An 18,884-nucleotide genomic window follows, 5' to 3' on the forward strand; every position below is an offset into this window, starting at 1 on the left:
TATCAAAATGGCTGCACCCCCGGGTCATGTGCAACGCCATCAGTGGTATGCTATGTGACAGAAGAACAGGTATTCAGTACTTTTGTCAAATAATAAAACAATTATTGACTTCAGTTCGGTTGATCCAGTGATGAATATCACATGTCCAAGGTCGATAAATCATTGGATCAGCCTCACTAGAAGTCAATAATTGTACAATGTCACTAATAATGAATTAAGCTGACATTCAGAGACATCACTGATCCAGTGGTACACCAATTCCCTTCTTTTCACAGACGTCCAACTTCGACCTGACCAGGAACTATCTTGACCTGATATCGACGTACGTATCGATCATGATCCTGGTGTCCAAGGTGGAGGACAGAAAGACAGTGCTGGGTCTGTTCAATGTGGCACATGAATTCCTGCACGGAAAAGGGTGAGATACAGAACTTATCGTTTTATGTAAAGTAACCAATCATTAGGTTAAGTCAAAACTTCTAACGAAAAAACTCAGTAGGTGTCACTTTGATCACTTATCCCATGATGGGCTTTGAATTGACTTGATTCTTATTTCTGAATGTAATAGGTTTGATTTCCAGTTGGCACACATATCAATAGTTGAGCAGTAGGCTGTTATGATATCTTTAAAAAAGGTATTGAATGTTTTTAATAGTGTGACATTGTTCCCCTGTGATTGGGATGTTGATTATATCATCTATATCTGGTACATACTGAGTTGTCTGCAGCTGTTGTTACATATTTGGAATGTTGCTAAGTGGGCCCTTAAACAATTATTGTGTAATGCTATGTTTCCTCCATAAACTTGGGTACCTGTGAAGGTCCGGGTTAGAAATATTGAACCATGCTTGTCGTAAGAGGCGACTAACGGGATCAGGTGGTCAGGTTCGCTGGCTTGGTTGACACATGTCATCGGTTCCCAATTGCGCAGATCGATGCTCCTGCTGTTGATCACAGGATTGTCTGGTCCAGACTGGATTATTTACAGACCGCCGCCATATAGCTGGAATATTGCTGAGTGCGGTGTAAAACTAAACTCACTCACTCAGTCCCATAAACTTGGGCCTTGAATCGGTCGTGTGTCATGTGACAGAAATTCATGCTGATTTCAAGGTCAGGGTTACTAAAACAAAAGTCAGATATAAAGGTCAGTGAATCTGCCTGTTTATCGTGTTTTTACTGTGTAATGTAACAATTACTGACTTTATGAGTCAAACCATGTCTTTGTACGTCCAAAGAAAACAAAATTGAAGCTGTCCTTATCATTTACTGATGACTGTATGGAGCTGGTGTTTGTTTCAGTGACCACGCATATCCTCGTCTGGGGCAGATGTTCCTGGACTATGACATGCCCATGAAGAAGTTGTCGGAGGAGTTCGTGCCACATTCCCGGGTGAGTCAAGAAGTGCACATTGTTTAGCATCTTGTTCCTTTGTTGCATGAGGTGAGGAGAAACAGGTTTATTGTTAGGTGAAATGGGTTTAAGGTGAGGTTGAATGGGTTTAATGTGAACTGAGCTGAAATGGGTTTTTATGTGAGGTGAAATGGCGTTTAAGGTGAGGTGGAATGGGTTTAATGTGAACTGAGCTGAAATTGGTTTAAGGTGAGGTGGAAATGGGTTTCAGGTGAGGTGAGATGAAATGGGTTAAAGGTGAAGTGAAATGAGTTTAAGGTGAGGTGGAATGGGTATAATTTAGATGAAATGAGTTTAAGATGAGGTGAAATGGGTTCAAGGTAAAGTGAGATGAAATGGGTTTATATGTGAGATGAAATGGCGTTTAAGGTGAGGTGAAATGGGTTTAGATGGGTTGAGGTGAAATGGGTTTAATGTGAGGTGAAATGAGTTTAAGGTGAGGTGGAATGGGTTTAAGGTGAAGTGAAATGAGTTTAAGGTGAGGTGGAATGGGTATAATTTAGATGAAATGAGTTTAATGTGAGGTGAAATGAGTTTAAGGTGAAGTGAAATGAGTTTAAGGTGAGGTGGAATGGGTATAATTTAGATGAAATGAGTTTAAGATGAGGTGAAATGGGTTCAAGGTGAAGTCAGATGAAATGGGTTTAATGCGGGATGAAATGGGTTTAGATGGGTTGAAGTGAAATGGGTTTAATGTGAGGTGAAATTGGTTTAATGGGATTTGAAATTGGAATTAATGTCAGGTGAGGTCAAGTACACCTAAAACAGGATTAAATGAGGTGAGGTGAAATGGGTTTAATGGGAAGTGAAGGGAAATGGGTTTAATGCGAGGTGAGATAAAATACAGCTAAAACAGGATTTAAGTGATGTGAGGTGAAATTGGGTTTAATTGGAGGTGAAGTGAAGATTTCTTTTCCAACAAGGCGGTGTTCCCTTATCAATCATGCTGAATATGTAAAGTTACATTTTTGAGGTTAGTATGGTTACCTATAAGAGAACTGTTGAATTTTGATAATGAAATCTGAGAAACCTGTTTAACCTGTTCTGTTCAAGTTTGATAAGACAGGTCACATTTATCTCGGTTCATCAGTTCCTGATGCCAGCTCTACTGTCTCTGCATGACGTCTACCCTCGACGGAACCTCCCAGCCGAACAGATGCGGAACCATCAGTTCCTGAGTCTTCTGTCGGAACCTTCCAAGATGTCCACTGTTCCCAACACAGACATGGTACGTTGTCCGACATTGACTGGCATCTAGTTCACCATAGGGAGGCATGGGTCTGAATTGTTCTTTGAATGAGTGAGTGCATGAGTTGGGATCTGCAGGCTTCACACATTGTACTCATGTTGGGAATCGAACCCGGGTCTTTAGCGTGACAAGCAAACACTTTAACCACAGGGCTACCCCATCGCTCTGAATTGTTCTTTGCAATGGTGTCGAGCCCATCTGACTCACCATGTTGTCACATTGTCTGTTAGCAGGATTAACTTCAATAGCATTATATGATTTGGCACTACAGCCTTCAACAAGAATATCGGGTGGTGGGGTAGCCTAGTGGTTAAAGCGTTCGCTCGTCAGGCCGAAGACCCGGGTTCGTTTCCCCACATGGGTACAGTGTGTGAAGCCCATTTCTGGTGCCCCCCGCCGTGATAAAGCTGGAATATTGTTAAAAGCGGCGTAAAACTTCACTCTCACTCACTCACTCACTCACTCACTCAGAATATCTGCATGACAACACTTTAACATTAATGATTAAAAGGTTACAATTCAGACATCCAAACATTCATACACGTCTTCCATCATGATTTAGCCCTGCTTTGTTGTCTGTTTCAGATTCAGTGCGAATATCATTCTCTGGACGTAATGGAGCGATGGATTATATGTGAGTGTGTCTCTGATTCACAAACCTTTTGACCTTTGGAAAGAAAGTCGTAGCATTGTGAACAAAAACAAAGTATTTGTATGTATCAGAGTCAAAGATATTGTATGGCTTTGATACTATTTAGTAGTCAGAAGTTGATTCATTAAGTTTCTCGTGGTTTTGTTGTGTTTAATAATAAGTCATCTTCTATAGCGCACAGTCTCCAAACACCAAGTGATTGCTCGCGGCGCTCGTGTTGCCAACAGAATGTGGACTATGTTGGTTGTGTTACAGTTGTGGTCACGTTGGTTGTGAAACAGTTGGACTGATGTTGGTTGTGGTATATTTGTGTTGATGTTGGTTGTGTTACAGTTGTGGTCATGTTGGTTGTGAAACAGTTGGACTGATGTTGGTCGTGGTATATTTGTGTTGATGTTGGTTGTGTTACAGTTGTGGTCATGTTGGTTGTGAAACAGTTGGACTGATGTTGGTCGTGGTATATTTGTGTTGATGTTGGTTGTGTTACAGTTGTGGTCATGTTGGTTGTGAAACAGTTGGACTGATGTTGGTTGTGGTATATTTGTTGTTGTTGATGTTGGTTGTGACTGATGTTGTATATTTGTGTTGATGTTGGTTGTGTTACAGTTGGACTGATGCTCTGCTACCAACACGTGTCGAAGGCTAAGGCGTGGGACCTGTGGAAGACCGCCCTCAGCTCCGCCTACATCATCCAGCTGTGTCGTGATGAAGTCCTACACATACACAGCTACGTCGTCAACTTCTTCGACAGTCTCAAGGGGTACGTTCTGGCGACCGGGTTACAAGAAATATACAACATAATCAATGTCACATTTAACTCATATCTCCTTTTCACAGTTAGATATTTGTGGTTATTCGTACTTCAGGTCTATTGAACAGATACAAGACCATTGTAGTTCTATTCTATTATTCATGGCGGCACATAGTGTATACAAACCCATTAAGTATTCACATCGGTTTAACAGGAGGTTTCTATCCTCCTTTAAAGAATTTAAAAGAGGCTACTGGTGGGATGACCATCAGATGTTTCAGTGAGTGGACCAGACAATCCAGTGATCAACAGCGTGAGCATCAATCTGCGCAATTGGGAACTGATGACATGTGTCAACTAAATCAGCGAGTCTGACCACCCGATCCTGTTAGTCGCCTCTTACGACAAGCATGGGTTACTGAAGATCAATATTCTAACCCGGACCTTCACGAGTTTCAGATGTTTCAGCTTTCAGAGGCGAAGATGTTTATCATGATTGACATGTTTCAGACACAACATCCAGCACAAGCGGGTGACAGAGGTGAAGGAGCTTCAGACACTGGCGTTACAGACAGCGTGAGTACCGCACCTTGCTGCTGTTCCCTTGTTTGTTGTTGTTCATGCCCCCCTCAATATATTCAGTGCATGTGACAGCAGCTTCCATAAAATCTGGAACAGACAGTCCAGTAACTAACATCATGAGTGTCAATCTACACAATTAATCCACATTTTTGGTACTCTGAAACGCCTCTTGCCCAGAATTTGGAAGGTTCTTACAGCAATTTAGATATAGGCTGTATGCATGACAAGATTTGAACTTTATACCAGGTCTGAGGACTCAACGGAGCCATTTGGAGAGAATTTGTTGCTTATTGGTGAGGTTAGGTGAAATGGGTTTAATGTGAGGTGAAGTGAAATGGGGTTTAATGTAAGGTGAGGTGAAATGGGTTTTATGTGAGGTGAGGTGAAATGGGTTCTATGTGAGGTAAGGTGCAATGGGGTTTAATGTGAGGTGAGGTGAAATAGGGTTTAATGTGAGGTAAGGTGCAATTGGGTTTAAAGTGAGGTTAGGTGAAATGGGTTTAATGTGAGGTGAAGTGAAATGGGGTTTAATGTAAGGTGAGGTGAAATGGGTTTTATGTGAGGTGAGGTGAAATGGGTTTAATGTGAGGTAAGGTGCAATGGGGTTTAATGTGAGGTGAGGTGAAATGGGGTTTAATGTGAGGTAAGGTGCAATGGGGTTTAATCTGAGGTGAAATTGGGTTTAATGTGAGTTGAGGTGAAATGGGGTTTAATGTGAGGTGAGGTGAAATGGGGTTTGAAGTGAGGTGAGGTGCAATGGGGTTTAATGTGAGGTGAGGTGCAATGGGGTTTAATGTGAGGTGAGGTGAAATGGGGTTTAATGTGCAATGGGGTTTGAAAGAGGTGAGGTGCAATGGGGTTTAATCTGAAAGTGAGGTTTAATGGTGAAAATGGGTTTAATGTGAGGTGAGGTGAAATGGGGTTTAATGTGAGGTGAGGCAAAATGTGAGGTAAGGTGAAATGGGGTTTAATGTGAGGTAAGGTGAAATGGGGTTTAATGTGAGGTGAGGTGAAATGGGGTTTAATGTGAGGTAAGGTGCAATGGGGTTTAATCTGAGGTGAGGTGAAATGGGGTTTAATGTGAGGTGAGGTGAAATGGGGTTTAATGTGAGGTGAGGTGAAATGGGGTTTAAAGTGAGGTGAGGTGAAATGGGGTTTGAAGTGAGGTGAGGTGCAATGGGGTTTAATGTGAGGTGAGATGAAATGGGGTTTAATCTGAGGTTAGGTGCAATGGGGTTTGATCTGAGGTTAGGTGCAATGGGGTTTGAGGTGAGGTGCAATGGGGTTTGAAGTGAGGTGAGGTGCAATGGGGTTTAATCTGAGGTAAGGTGCAATGGGGTTTTAATGTGAGGTGAGGTGAAATGGGGTTTAAAGTGAGGTGAGGTGAAATGGGGTTTAATGTGAGGTAAGGCAAAATTGGGTTTAATGTGAGGTAAGGTGAAATGGGGTTTATAGTGAGGTTAGGCGAAATGGGGTTTAATGTGAGGTGAGGTGAAATAGGGTTTAATCTGAGGTAAGGTGCAATGGGGTTTAATGTGAGGTGAGGTGAAATGGGTTTAATGTGAGGTGAGGCGAAATGGGGTTTAATGTGAGGTAAGGTGAAATGGGTTTTGAAGTGAGGTGAGGTGAAATGGGGTTTAAAGTGAGGTGAAATGGGGTTTGAAGTGAGGTGAGGTGCAATGGTGTTTAATGTGAGGTGAGGTGAAATGGGGTTTAATCTGACGTGAGGTGAAATGGGGTTTGAAGTGAGGTGAGGTGAAATGGGGTTTGAAGTGAGGTGAGGTGAAATGGGGTTTGAAGTGAGGTGAGGTGAAATGGGTTTAATGTGAGGTGAGGTGAAATGGGGTTTGAAGTGAGGTGAGGTGCAATGGGGTTTAAAGTGAGGTGATGTGATATGGGTTTAAGGCGAAATGGGGTTTAATGTGAGGAAAGGTGAAATGGGGTTTATGTGAGGTAAGGTGAAATGGGGTTTATAGTGAGGTAAGGCAAAATGGGGTTTAATCTGAGGTGAGGTGAAATGGGGTTTAATCTAAGGTAAGGCGCAATGGGGTTTTAATCATGAAATTCGTTTAGGTGAGGTGCAATGGGGTTTAAAGAGGTTTAAGGCTGAGGTAAATGGGGTTTAATGTGAGGTAAGGTGAAATTCGTTTAATGTGAGGTTAGGTGCAATGGGGTTTGAAGTGAGGTGAGGTGAAATGGGGTTTAATCTGAGGTGAGGTGAAATGGGTTTAAAGTGAGGTGAGGTGAAATGGGGTTTGAACTGAGGTGAGGTGCAATTGGGTTTAATGTGAGGTGAGGTGAAATGGGGTTTGAAGTGAGGTGAGGTGCAATGGGGTTTAATGTGAGATGAGGTGAATTGGGGTTTAATCTGAGGTAAGGTGCAATGAGGTTTAATGTGAGGTTAGTGAAATGGGTTTTAAGTGAGGTGAGGTGAAACGGGGTTTATTGTGAGGTGAGGTGAAATGGGGTTTAATGTGAGGTAAGGCAAAATGGGGTTTGAGGTGAGGTGAGGTGAAATGGGTTTAATGTGAGGTAAGGTGCAATGGGGTTTAATGTCAGGTGAGGTGAAATGGGGTTTATGGTGAGGTAAGGTGCAATGGGGTTTATGTGAGGTGAGGTGAAATGGGATTTAATGTGATGCGAAGTGAAGTGGGGTTTAATGTGAGAGAGAGAATTTGTTGCTTAAGTTTATTGCGATCAAAACAATGAAAGTGTTTCAGTATGGGTATCTGACAATGCTTTAAGTGTGGAAGTCAAGACTTGTAACTGTGATTTCAGTCCTGCAGTACACCGTGAGAGGAGGAAGTTCCTGCGTACTATGCTGCGCGAACTGTCTCTGGTGTTTTCTGACCAGCCTGGCTTGCTGGGGCCAAAGGTGAGTGATGACGCTGTAGTGCCTGTGTGTCTAGGACTGTTTTGCTCTCTGTCATCAGTGTTCTCGTTGTTGTGTATCCAACACTGAAATGTTGCAAGCTGAATAATGGACAAGGGCCAATAACTGACCACAGGGTTTTGTATCTCTATTGAACAGTTAATCATGGAGGTGAAGCATGTGTAAACCTGTGTGTGTACAAAGGGTATTATTGTATAACGGGTAGATAAGATGTGATGACTAACGTGGTGTATGTGTTCACGGAATGTTTGTGGTACAATGGAGGTTACTTGCATAGTGGTAGGAATGATTACTAACGTGGTGTTTGTGTACAGGGCTTGTTTGTGGTACAAGGGCTGTCGATGGCCCGGGATGAGATCCACTGGTTGCTGCGACATGTTGTCAACCCTCCATCAAAACGTCACAACATCAAGCTCTCCCAAGAGGACTTCTACGACAGGTGTGTATACTGATGTATATGTGTCTGAACCCAAGCCTGGGACAGGTGTGTATACTGATGTGTATATGTGTCTGAACCCAAGCCTGGGACAGGTGTGTATACTGATGTATATGTGTCTAAACCCAAGCCTGGGACAGGTGTGTATACCGATGTATATGTGTCTGAACCCAATCCTGGGACAGGTGTGTATACTGATGTATATGTGTCCGAACCCAAGCCTGGGACAGGTGTGTATACCGATGTATATGTGTCCGAACCCAATCCTGGGACAGGTGTGTATACTGATGTGTATATGTGTCCAAACCCAAGCCTGGGACAGGTGTGTATACCGATGTATATGTGTCCAAACCCAAGCCTGGGACAGGTGTGTATACCGACGTATATGTGTCCAAACCCAAGCCTGGGACAGGTGTGTATACCAATATATATGTGTCCGAACCCAATCCTGGGACAGGTGTGTATACTGATGCATATATGTCCAAACCCAAGCCTGGGACAGGTGTGTATACTGATGTGTATATATGTCCAAACCCAAGCCTGGGACAGGTGTGTATACCGGTATATGTGTCCCAACCCAATCCTGGGACAGGTGTGTATACTGATGTGTATATGTGTCCGAACCCAAGCCTGGGACAGGTGTGTATACCGATGTATATGTGTCCGAACCCAAGCCTGGGACAGGTGTGTATACCGATGTATATGTGTCCAAACCCAATCCTGGGACAGGTGTGTATACTGATGTGTATATGTGTCCAAACCCAAGCCTGGGACAGGTGTGTATACCGATGTATATGTGTCCAGACCCAAGCCTGGGACAGGTGTGTATACCGATATATATGTGTCCGAACCCAATCCTGGGACAGGTGTGTATACTGATGTGTATATGTGTCCAAACCCAAGCCTGGGACAGGTGTGTATACCGATGTATATGTGTCCGAACCCAATCCTGGGACAGGTGTGTATACCGATGTATATGTGTCCGAACCCAATCCTGGGACAGGTGTGTATACTGATGTGTATATATGTCCAAACCCAAGCCTGGGACAGGTGTGTATACTGATGTGTATATATGTCCAAACCCAAGCCTGGGACAGGTGTGTATACCGAAGTATATGTGTCCGAACCCAATCCTGGGACAGGTGTGTATACTGATGTGTATATGTGTCCGAACCCAAGCCTGGGACAGGTGTGTATACTGATGTATATGTGTCCGAACCCAAGCCTGGGACAGGTGTGTATACCGATGTATATGTGTCCAAACCCAATCCTGGGACAGGTGTGTATACTGATGTGTATATGTGTCCAAACCCAAGCCTGGGACAGGTGTGTATACCGATGTATATGTGTCCAGACCCAATCCTGGGACAGGTGTGTATACCGATGTATATGTGTCCGAACCCAAGCCTGGGACAGGTGTGTATACTGATGTATATGTGTCCGAACCCAAGCCTGGGACAGGTGTGTATACTGATGTATATGTGTCTGAACTCAAGCCTGGGACAGGTGTGTATACTGATGTGTATATGTGTCCAAACCCAATCCTGGGACAGGTGTGTATACCGATGTATATGTGTCCGAACCCAAGCCTGGGACAGGTGTGTATACTGATGTATATGTGTCCGAACCCAAGCCTGGGACAGGTGTGTATACCAATGTATATGTGTCCGAACCCAAGCCTGGGACAGGTCTGACACTTCCAGGACTGTTGATGTAATCTCACAAACTCTGATTTATCTGCTCATCAACATCAGTGATATGGCATTGTTTAAAATTGTTGAATGTTCTGTCATATTCGATGTTGATATATTCTTTTCTACATTGCTTAGGACTTCTTTATTTTTATCCACCCGGCATGTAATTCGGGTGGATATAGTCGTCACCTCGTCCGTCCGTCCGTAATCATTTTGTCTCCGGAGCATAACTCAAAAACCGTTCAATATTTTTCCACAAAACTTGGTAGATATATCAAACACATCCTAAAGTTGTGCCTTTTGCTATTTGCAGATTTTTGGCATTTTAATTTTTCCCGGTTTCCATGGAAACGATTTGCACTTAGTCTAAAAGCAAGCTGGACTTTAAGTAACTATCAGATGATTTGTTCTTTCAAAGATGTGGGGGCCGGGGGGATATGTCATCTTCTGATGACTCTTGTTATATTACACTCTGTAATGTCCCAAATTCCCCAAATGCGTTTTGAACATCTCTCTTGCACCCCTGCATCATATTACTGGATGTTTCCAAAAGGCATGGCACAGCCTAATGGATAAATTGCTAATCATCCACTGGGTTTGATTCCCAACATTGTTATAATGTATGAAAGCCAATCTATGCAGTGTATGAAATAAGCCAAAACTCCAGTTAGACATCAGGGATGATAACTTGAAAATGTTACCAGCCCAAAATGGATTCAACCAGACCAGACACCAAGCAAGATATGGCGAATTTACTCAGATGGATGGAACACCTAAAATGTTTACCAGACCATCGGGCTGGCTAGCTGTAAATCTAGACTGTCCGTCAGAAATCTAGCCCTTCTCTGGCGGTCAGACGGGCCTTATTTCCTACACTGATCTATGTAAAAGCTGTGTCAAATTTTATTCACTGCTTCATAATTCTGATACTGTGAGGGTTCACAGTTGGCCAAGTTGTCTAAGTGCAGAGTTGCCTCCCCTGATGATGCCAGACACCTGTGATTGGGGGTTGGAATTCCAACTCATCCAAATTGCATGTCTGTGTTTGGAAGCACCATCCTCGTGGGTTTCTTCGAAGTAGTGAATATTTAGACCTGCTTCATATTGGGTTTTGTCTTACAAACTGTTTTAGGCCTGCGTCCGATTGGGGGTTTGTCTCACATTAGGCAAGAAACAGTGACAGAAGGGGAATACTGTTGAAGGTTTGATTAAACGAAACTCACATATTGAGTGAAGCTGTGTGGAGCTGTGGGGAGACTGATAGTTAAAGGGTTGTACCATGGAAATACACAATATGACACACACTGTTACAGTATCTCACCTGCTGGTATTGTCAGTGTGAACTTGATGATGCATTCTTATCTTGTGATGTTTTCCAGACAACTCCCAGAACTGTTGTTCTACATGGAGGAGCTGAAAGGTAAGAAAATCCTTTAGGTCCAAAACAGTTTGTAACTTAAATTAAGTACTATCATTGGACATTGTGTTTGGTTCCAACCAACTTTGGGGGGGAACCAGTGGCCATGGGACCTGTATCATGTCAGGCTTTCCTCCAACAACAGACTGACGTGCTGTGATAGAGCTTGAATCTCTCACATGAACTGTTGTGTTTCACTTTCTTGCTTCAAAGGAGCATACAATCTGTGAAGCCCATTTCTGGTGTCCCCCGCCGGGATATTGCTGGAATATTGCTAAAAGCGGCATAAACCATACTCACTCACTCACTCAAAAGAGCAACAACTTGGCATGATTAGTGGTCCTGTTTGTATTTGAATTTTTACAGATTTTTGTAAGACTGAGGAAACCTGTTCATTCTTTGGGTCATCTCATAAACATAAGTTGAAGAAACTAGGACTATCAATAATAAAATTTGATACGTTCATATCAAAAGTTACTTGGTGATATGAATTTTACAATACAAAAATGGTAAAACCATGTGATGCTTGTACAACAATGTACAAGAGTTGTATCCACTTTGCCAGGGCTGGTGAAGAAGTACAACCAGGTGATCCAGCGTTACTATGTGCAATACCTGATGGGCTACGACGCTGTCTATCTCAATCAACTCATACAGGTACGACCTTAAATATTTCACATACTGACAGGACTAGCCATTGACTGAAACTGTGTCGGCTATGTTCATGGAGTTTCACAAGTACATCATATCATTACAACTTGGTAAGCTTTGTTCTTTAGATGTGTTTTATTATGCTCGTTAACAAGAGAAATGAATCAGTTATAAAATATACTACTCATATTACTATAGTTATACTGTCATGCAAAGTACCCATGAAGGTCCGGGTTAGAATGTACCTTCAGTAACCCATGCTTGTCGTAAGAGGCGACTAATGGGTTCGGGTGGTCAGGCTCCCTGGCTTGGTTGACACATGTCATCGGTTCCCAATTGCGCAGATCGATGTTTATGCTGTTGATCACTGGATTGTCTGGTCCAGACTGGATTATTTACAGACCGTCGCCATATAGCTGGAATATTGCTGAGTGCGGCGTAAAACTAAACTCACTCACTCACTCATGCCAAGTAAAGTATGTTAACTGAAGGACACAAGCTGTCATCACATATACCTACTTATTTCATGTGTAATAATGTGAGAAAACTTCTGCAGCCATTTAATAAAGCATATGTAGCTCTTTTACTTTGCTGAAGCAACTGGCAACTGAGGTATTGTTTGGTATCTTGGTGCTAGTTTGTTGTTCACAGTAAAGAAACCGCCTCCGTGGTGTAGTGGTTAGAGCGTCCGCCCGGAGAGCGGAAGGTCGCGGGTTCGATCCCCGACCGCGTCATACCAAAAGACGTTAAAATATGGTACTTGTTGGTCCCTGCCTGGCGCTCGGCATTAATGGGTACATCAAGGACTGGTGGGCTTGAAGTCAGTATAACTTGTCTGAGTGGGGTATTCATGCTTCACTGCGGCATGGTATCTCAGTGGGCTAGCACGATAAAACCAGCTTCAGTCTGGGCTAGTTCAAGCAGCCGCACATACACATACACACGCATGCACGTCGTCATATGAGCGAAATATTCTCAAGCACGACGATAAACCCAATTTCACCTCACCTCACCTCACCTCACCTCACCTCACCTCACCTCACCTCACCTCACCTCACCTCACCTCACCTCACCTCACAGTAAAGATACACTGGGCACTAAACACCATGATTACCAGCCACTAGTGGAGAGGTGGGGTAACCTAATGGTTAAAGCGCCCACTCGTCATGTTGAAGACCCAGGTTCGATTCCCCACATGGGTACATTGTGTGAAGCCCATTTCTGGTGTCCCCCACCGTGATATTGCTGGAATATTGCGTAAAACTCATTCACTCCAGCCCCTAGGTACTCCGCCTCATGACCTGGTTTCTGATTAACCCTCATCTCGTGTCGTGTCTGTTACAGAATCTTGCAATGTGCCCAGAAGATGAGTCTGTGATCCTGTCATCTTTCTACAACACAATCTCTGCTCTCTCTGTCAAACAAGGTGGGCAAGATCAGGGACAGACTCTTCAGTTCCATTCTCTAGAATATAGTAACTTCATGCAAAGTTAAAGAGAGATCTTCATTAATTTGAGTGATTTGTTCTCTGGTCACATGATAGCAAGAGATATTAAAAGATGGGACTTGTTGTTGCCCTGACTGGTGCTTGTGGTTAATGGTGTAAAACAAGGACCTTGGGGCACTGTGTGCTGTGACTGTGTCTGGTATCCATGTTAAACGGCAGCATGGGCTAGAACTTTATAACAAGCATTTCCCTGTCTCATAAACTGAACAAAAACAGTGAGGTGGCATCGAAACTTTGGGGGATTGTTTTGTAGTAAAGACTGAACACACAATTTCATGAAACGTTCCATCAAAATATGCACAATCCCTAACTGTTTCTGTTTTATATATGTACACAACCTTTCTCCATGACAATGATAAATTGATCCAGTTCATTTGGTAACCCTGCTCGTTTCACAGTGAATCATGATAATTGGATGTTATGTACTTTTAATATCCTTTTACCTGTGTTATCAGTTGAAGAAAATGAGCTGTTTGACTTCCGAGGGCTTCGCCTGGACTGGTTCCGACTGCAGGTGAGTTCATAAATCAACATTGATGCCTGCATAACATAGTAACCAGTTACCAATCTGCATAACCATAAGAGCTGCGCAATATAACCGGTTTACCAGTATTTACCGGTTCAGACATGAAAACGATACGTATTGCGATACGCTGATTGAAAACCGGTATTTTGACTTGCATTTGGAAAACTTCGTAACACTCGGAAATGTTCGGATATGTCCTTATTTCATTTGTGCCAAATATTATTCACATTTTTCTTTTATCATGATTAAAAGTTGTTATTACAGCTTAATCCAGCCTAGTGATTTTGTTGTGTTTTTGCTCTATAAATCAAGAAGTAACTCGATTATAAGTAGTTTTTGTTTTAAAATACTTCATGCAATATATTGCAATTCATATTGCAAAACATGCTTTCGCATTTCAATATATCGCAGTATGAAAATTTTCTGCAATACCCACCCCTAATAACCATTTCGGATTAGAAAAGGTCCCAAACTGCTGATTATGCAAGATTATATGAGAGATTATATGTTCACTTGTTCACTGTTTCGTTTGTTGGATTGACTTGTCCAGACCTGACTATGTACAGACTGTTTACACCATCATATAGCTGGAATATTGCTGAGTACGACATCAAACAACAAATAGCAACCTGTGCCGAACAAGACAAGCCTCACAGTTCTATATATGTTTTCGAAATGTGTTCATATGTTTGAAATCAATATTCTCTTGGGTGATATTCTCTATGTATTGTCACTGTGTTTGAATGCATTTTATCAACTGCCTTATCTTTAACAGTGTGGTACCAAGGTTTAAAATTAAGAACCAATGTATTTGGGCCTTGCCAAATGTTAAGGACACCTAGGTATGTGGTCCTGTGTATATACAGTGTGTGAAATAAGGCCCGAGACGGGTTAGATTTCAGGCGGACAGTCTAGATGTACAGCTAGCCAGCCCGATGGTCTGGTAAAAAAATTAGATGTTATATACATTTGAGTCATATCTTGGTGTCTGGTCTGGTTAAATGCATTTTGGACTGGTAACATTTTGAAGTTACCAGCCCTGATGTCTGGCAGGGGTTTGGGCTTATTTCATACACTGGTATAGAGCAAAGGTCACAAATAAGTTGAAGTAAAGCAACGTTGGGTGCGGAGAGTCCTTGGATGGGTGATTGTGTTTGCTAGCTTGGATTCTGAGAGTTTCTAGGAGTTCTATGTGGTCACACCTTAGGCAAGTGAGTTTGTTAAAAATGCCTCTGTTCACCCAGCAGAAAATGGGTACCCGGTGGTATGAGTTTTCCGGGGTAATAATGTCCATTATGTTGTATGCACTTAGAGCATGTCCCTGCAGCGTGGAGTTAGCACCATGTAAGTGGTCTTTTTATGTTGTTAAAACAGTGGAACTGTCCTGTGATCATGTTCTCTATTGCCTGTTTCCAGTCGTACACCAGTATGAGTAAAGCCGGACTGATCCTCAAGGATCATCGAGACCTGGCTCGCCACCTCAACACCGTCATCTTCCACACCAAGATGGTTGACGCACTCGATGAGCTGCTCAACGAAACCGGGGACCTCTCTATATACTGGTAAATGTTGTATAATATTGTTAAGACCAGGTTAGAAAAAGGTCTCAAGGAGCCATAGTGAAAACAGAGGTAATGGAGAGTCACTTATGTCCACAACAAATCAATGTAATCATTGTAACTTCCAGCTAGATATTTTTCTCATGTCATTTGATGTCTAGGTATGTAACATGTTCATGCTTAAAAGAAGTATCAGATTTCAATATTGAACTCAATTCTTCACACCTCATAACATGTGTGTTCCAGCTTCTACACAAACCTGTTTGAGCACCAGTTCAAGCAGTGTATGGAGTTCCCTGCCCAGCACCGGTTCAGTATTATCTTCCCCATGATCTGCGGCCACTTCATGAACGCCACCCACCCGCTGTGTCCTGAGGAGGTAAAGTCTCACTAATACCCTGCAACTGTTGTCCACAACCTCCTTATACAAGGCGGCCATAGTGATGATGTCTGTGTTAAAGAGTTTATTTTAAAACATTATGATCAATTTGTGAAACTCTATCGGGACCACAAGTGTCTAGTATATGGTATACATGTCCAGTTTGTGTTTACATACCGAAAGACGTTAAAATATGGTACTTGTTGGTCCCTGCCTGGCGCTCGGCATTAATGGGTACAACAAGGACTGCTCGGCTCGGAGTCAGTATAATGTGTCTGAGTGGGGTCTTCATTCTTCTCTGTGGCATGGTATCTCAGTGGGCTAGCACTATAAAACCAGCTTCAGTCTGGACTAGTACTAGCAGCCGCTCACACACATACACACGCATGCACGTCGTCATATGAGTTAAATATTCTCAAGCACGACGTAAAACCCAATTTCACCTCACCTTGTGTTTACAGCAGCACTCTATCGTCACCCTGAGCGTCCACTATGTGGTGTACATGTCCAGTTTGTGTTTACAGCGGCCCTCTATCGGGACCACAAGTGTCCACAATGTGATATATATATGTCCAGTTTGTGTTTACAGCGGCCCTCTATCGGGACCACGAGTGTCCACTATGTGATATATATATGTCCAGTTTGTGTTTACAGCGGCACTCTATCAGGACCACAAGTGTCCACTATGTGATATATATATGTCCAGTTTGTGTTTACAGCGGCACTCTATCGGGACCACGAGTGTCCACTATGTGATATATATATGTCCAGTTTGTGTTTACAGCGGCATTCTGTCGGGACCACGAGTGTCCAGTACGCCCACTGGTTCCTGCGTGAGATGTCCGAGGAGGTGAACCAGGTCATCACGGCTATCTGCGAGGAACAGTGCATGCTTAGCTACAAGGTCAGTTGTCACACATGAAATAATAATTTCACCTGTGTCTGAAACTGACATGTAAAAATGTTTAGCTTTCAAATTCTCTGTAAATTTAATTGTCGTGTCATAACTCTTTAGCATGTAAATTGTTGTTTGATGTTCCCAATCCCTTGATTGATGTTGTTGTTGTTGTTGTTCCGATCCCTTGATTGACTTTGTTGTTGTTCCGATCCCTTGATTGACTTTGTTGTTCTAATCTCTTGATTGGCGTTGTTGTGCCGATCCCTTAAAGAACCACTAAACTTTGTTTTTGTTACTCTTTTAACCATTACATATGAAAGATTTGTGGTTAGTCTTATCACGGAACACCAAATTTATTCTTTAAAACTTGTGGATGAGGAACGATTTTCAGTTAGTTGTATAGAAAATGTGTAGCACGCTCATCATTTTGATGATTTCTCGACATCAACGATGACATGCCGAATCGTTGCTTTGTCGTCAATTGCTCCTAGGGTTCGAGACAATGGTGTCCCCATGCACAGATTTCCACAGGACCCACGCGGTTCGTGCTAAATCGGTTATGTTTGTGAGTCTTGGCGGCGTTGTGGAAGCCTGAAGCGATATCTTACTTGTGTTCAGATGCGCTTCACTGAAGTTAAAGAATCAAAACTACTTACTAGTTGTTGTAAAAATATGTATATGATTGATGACCATAAAGATTTTCTATGACACAACTTGTAACATAACGATTTCTTCCTCGGAAGTGAGGTTGTGGTCAAGTAACAATAATATTGTAAGTACTACTATTGTAGTATTATATTGACACCCACCTGCGCTGCCAGGGAGAGAATTGTTATGTTATCGCTATGTCATGCAAAATCCTATTGGCCATCAATAAAATACATACTTTACTACAGTAGAAAGTAGTTTTGATTTTGTATCCTTCGGTGAAAACAAACCTAAATACCATTTATCCTCAGACTGGCGGATGTTCCCGACAGGGCTTTTCGCCATTTTAAAAAATAAAAATCTGTTAGAATTAATGAGATTATAGTTTGTTTTCATCAAGTTAGAAAATCAAGACTACTTTCTACTGCGTAGTTAAATATGTATTGGAATCATAACCAAAGCGGATTTTGCATGACACAACTTATAACATAACGATTTCTTCCCGCGAGGCGAGGTGGAATTCGAAGTCACAATACTGTTGATAAATTTCTTGCTACATTCCCATGGTTAATGTCCACTCACCAGTATGTAGATACTAGTCAATAATGCGTCTTTATATTTGGTCTTATAATCCTAATTAGTTTATTACCATACTTGTATGCATTTTGAAACAAAATAAAAAGCAGACGATCTGCTGATACTGATAGTGAATTTATAACAGAACTGTAATATCTAGACATTTTATAGTTTGCCAATGTGAATCATAATTAGCACACACACCTAGTGCATGTTGTCTGACTCATTACACTTCAGCTGAAAACAATGATTCTGTTGAATGCTTTCGACAAATGAATACAATCAAAATGCAAATATTAAAATTAAAACAGATTAAAGTTATAGGAACAATATCAGGCCATTACCTTGTTCTAGAGGAATGTATCCATCAATATCCACAAAACTGTTCCAAATGATGTGTCTTTTAACAGTTTAATATACGAAAAGTGATAAATCTTTTCAGGTATTGGTGTATAGTCTCATTGGTCACCAAGATAGCACACCTGGCAACTAATTGCATAATGTCCATGCTTTCTTTAAAACAGTAATTTAGTTAGCCAATAATGGGCAATCAATCAATGTATTGCCAGTATACAATATATAACAAGTTTTATGGATAACAACTTCTTTATTTTGGTGAGTCGACGCTTTTACGATACAGATTCTTGTACCGTTGTCAAGCAAGAGTGATACATGAAGTGTAGGAGCTGCATATATATACTGTATATAACAATGAAACAACATAATAGACAAAGGAAACAACATAATTGCCATGATTGGCTAAGCAGTAAGCTGATGAAGCCAGTAAGTACATAAAGGATAGTGAATGGAAGCCAGAGATGTAGTTACAATGAGATGTTTATACAATGGATTACGATGTTTATACAATATAGACTGGGCTTGAGTGGAGGAGTGGATCATAAAGCAGATTTGAATGAAGTATCCTTGGTATTCACGGTTGATGGTAGGCTCATTCATTGTAACTACATCTCTGGCTTCCATTCACTATCCTTTATGTACTTACTGGCTTCATCAGCTTACTGCTTAGCCAATCATGGCAATTATGTTGTTTC

At 42.0% G+C, this 18,884-nt stretch overlaps 1 protein-coding gene across 1 annotated transcript in view; it reads left to right on the forward strand.

The window, feature by feature from the left end:
* The window catches only part of LOC124261607 (nck-associated protein 1-like), a 38,078-nt gene that overhangs the window by 5,436 nt on the left and 13,758 nt on the right, over positions 1 to 18,884 (forward strand). The window contains exons 5-19 of the mRNA XM_046695946.1: positions 276 to 418; positions 1,303 to 1,393; positions 2,505 to 2,642; positions 3,249 to 3,297; positions 3,922 to 4,075; positions 4,577 to 4,642; positions 7,427 to 7,523; positions 7,856 to 7,980; positions 11,051 to 11,091; positions 11,654 to 11,745; positions 13,084 to 13,165; positions 13,702 to 13,760; positions 15,189 to 15,334; positions 15,578 to 15,710; positions 16,495 to 16,614. Coding sequence (XP_046551902.1) covers positions 276 to 418; positions 1,303 to 1,393; positions 2,505 to 2,642; positions 3,249 to 3,297; positions 3,922 to 4,075; positions 4,577 to 4,642; positions 7,427 to 7,523; positions 7,856 to 7,980; positions 11,051 to 11,091; positions 11,654 to 11,745; positions 13,084 to 13,165; positions 13,702 to 13,760; positions 15,189 to 15,334; positions 15,578 to 15,710; positions 16,495 to 16,614 — 1,536 coding nt within the window. The remainder of the gene's footprint in view (positions 1 to 275; positions 419 to 1,302; positions 1,394 to 2,504; positions 2,643 to 3,248; positions 3,298 to 3,921; positions 4,076 to 4,576; positions 4,643 to 7,426; positions 7,524 to 7,855; positions 7,981 to 11,050; positions 11,092 to 11,653; positions 11,746 to 13,083; positions 13,166 to 13,701; positions 13,761 to 15,188; positions 15,335 to 15,577; positions 15,711 to 16,494; positions 16,615 to 18,884) is intronic.

The sequence above is a fragment of the Haliotis rubra genome, unplaced genomic scaffold (assembly GCF_003918875.1).
Source record: "Haliotis rubra isolate DU_JTF1 unplaced genomic scaffold, ASM391887v1 Scf800, whole genome shotgun sequence".
NCBI classification, from domain to species: Eukaryota; Metazoa; Mollusca; class Gastropoda; order Lepetellida; family Haliotidae; genus Haliotis; species Haliotis rubra.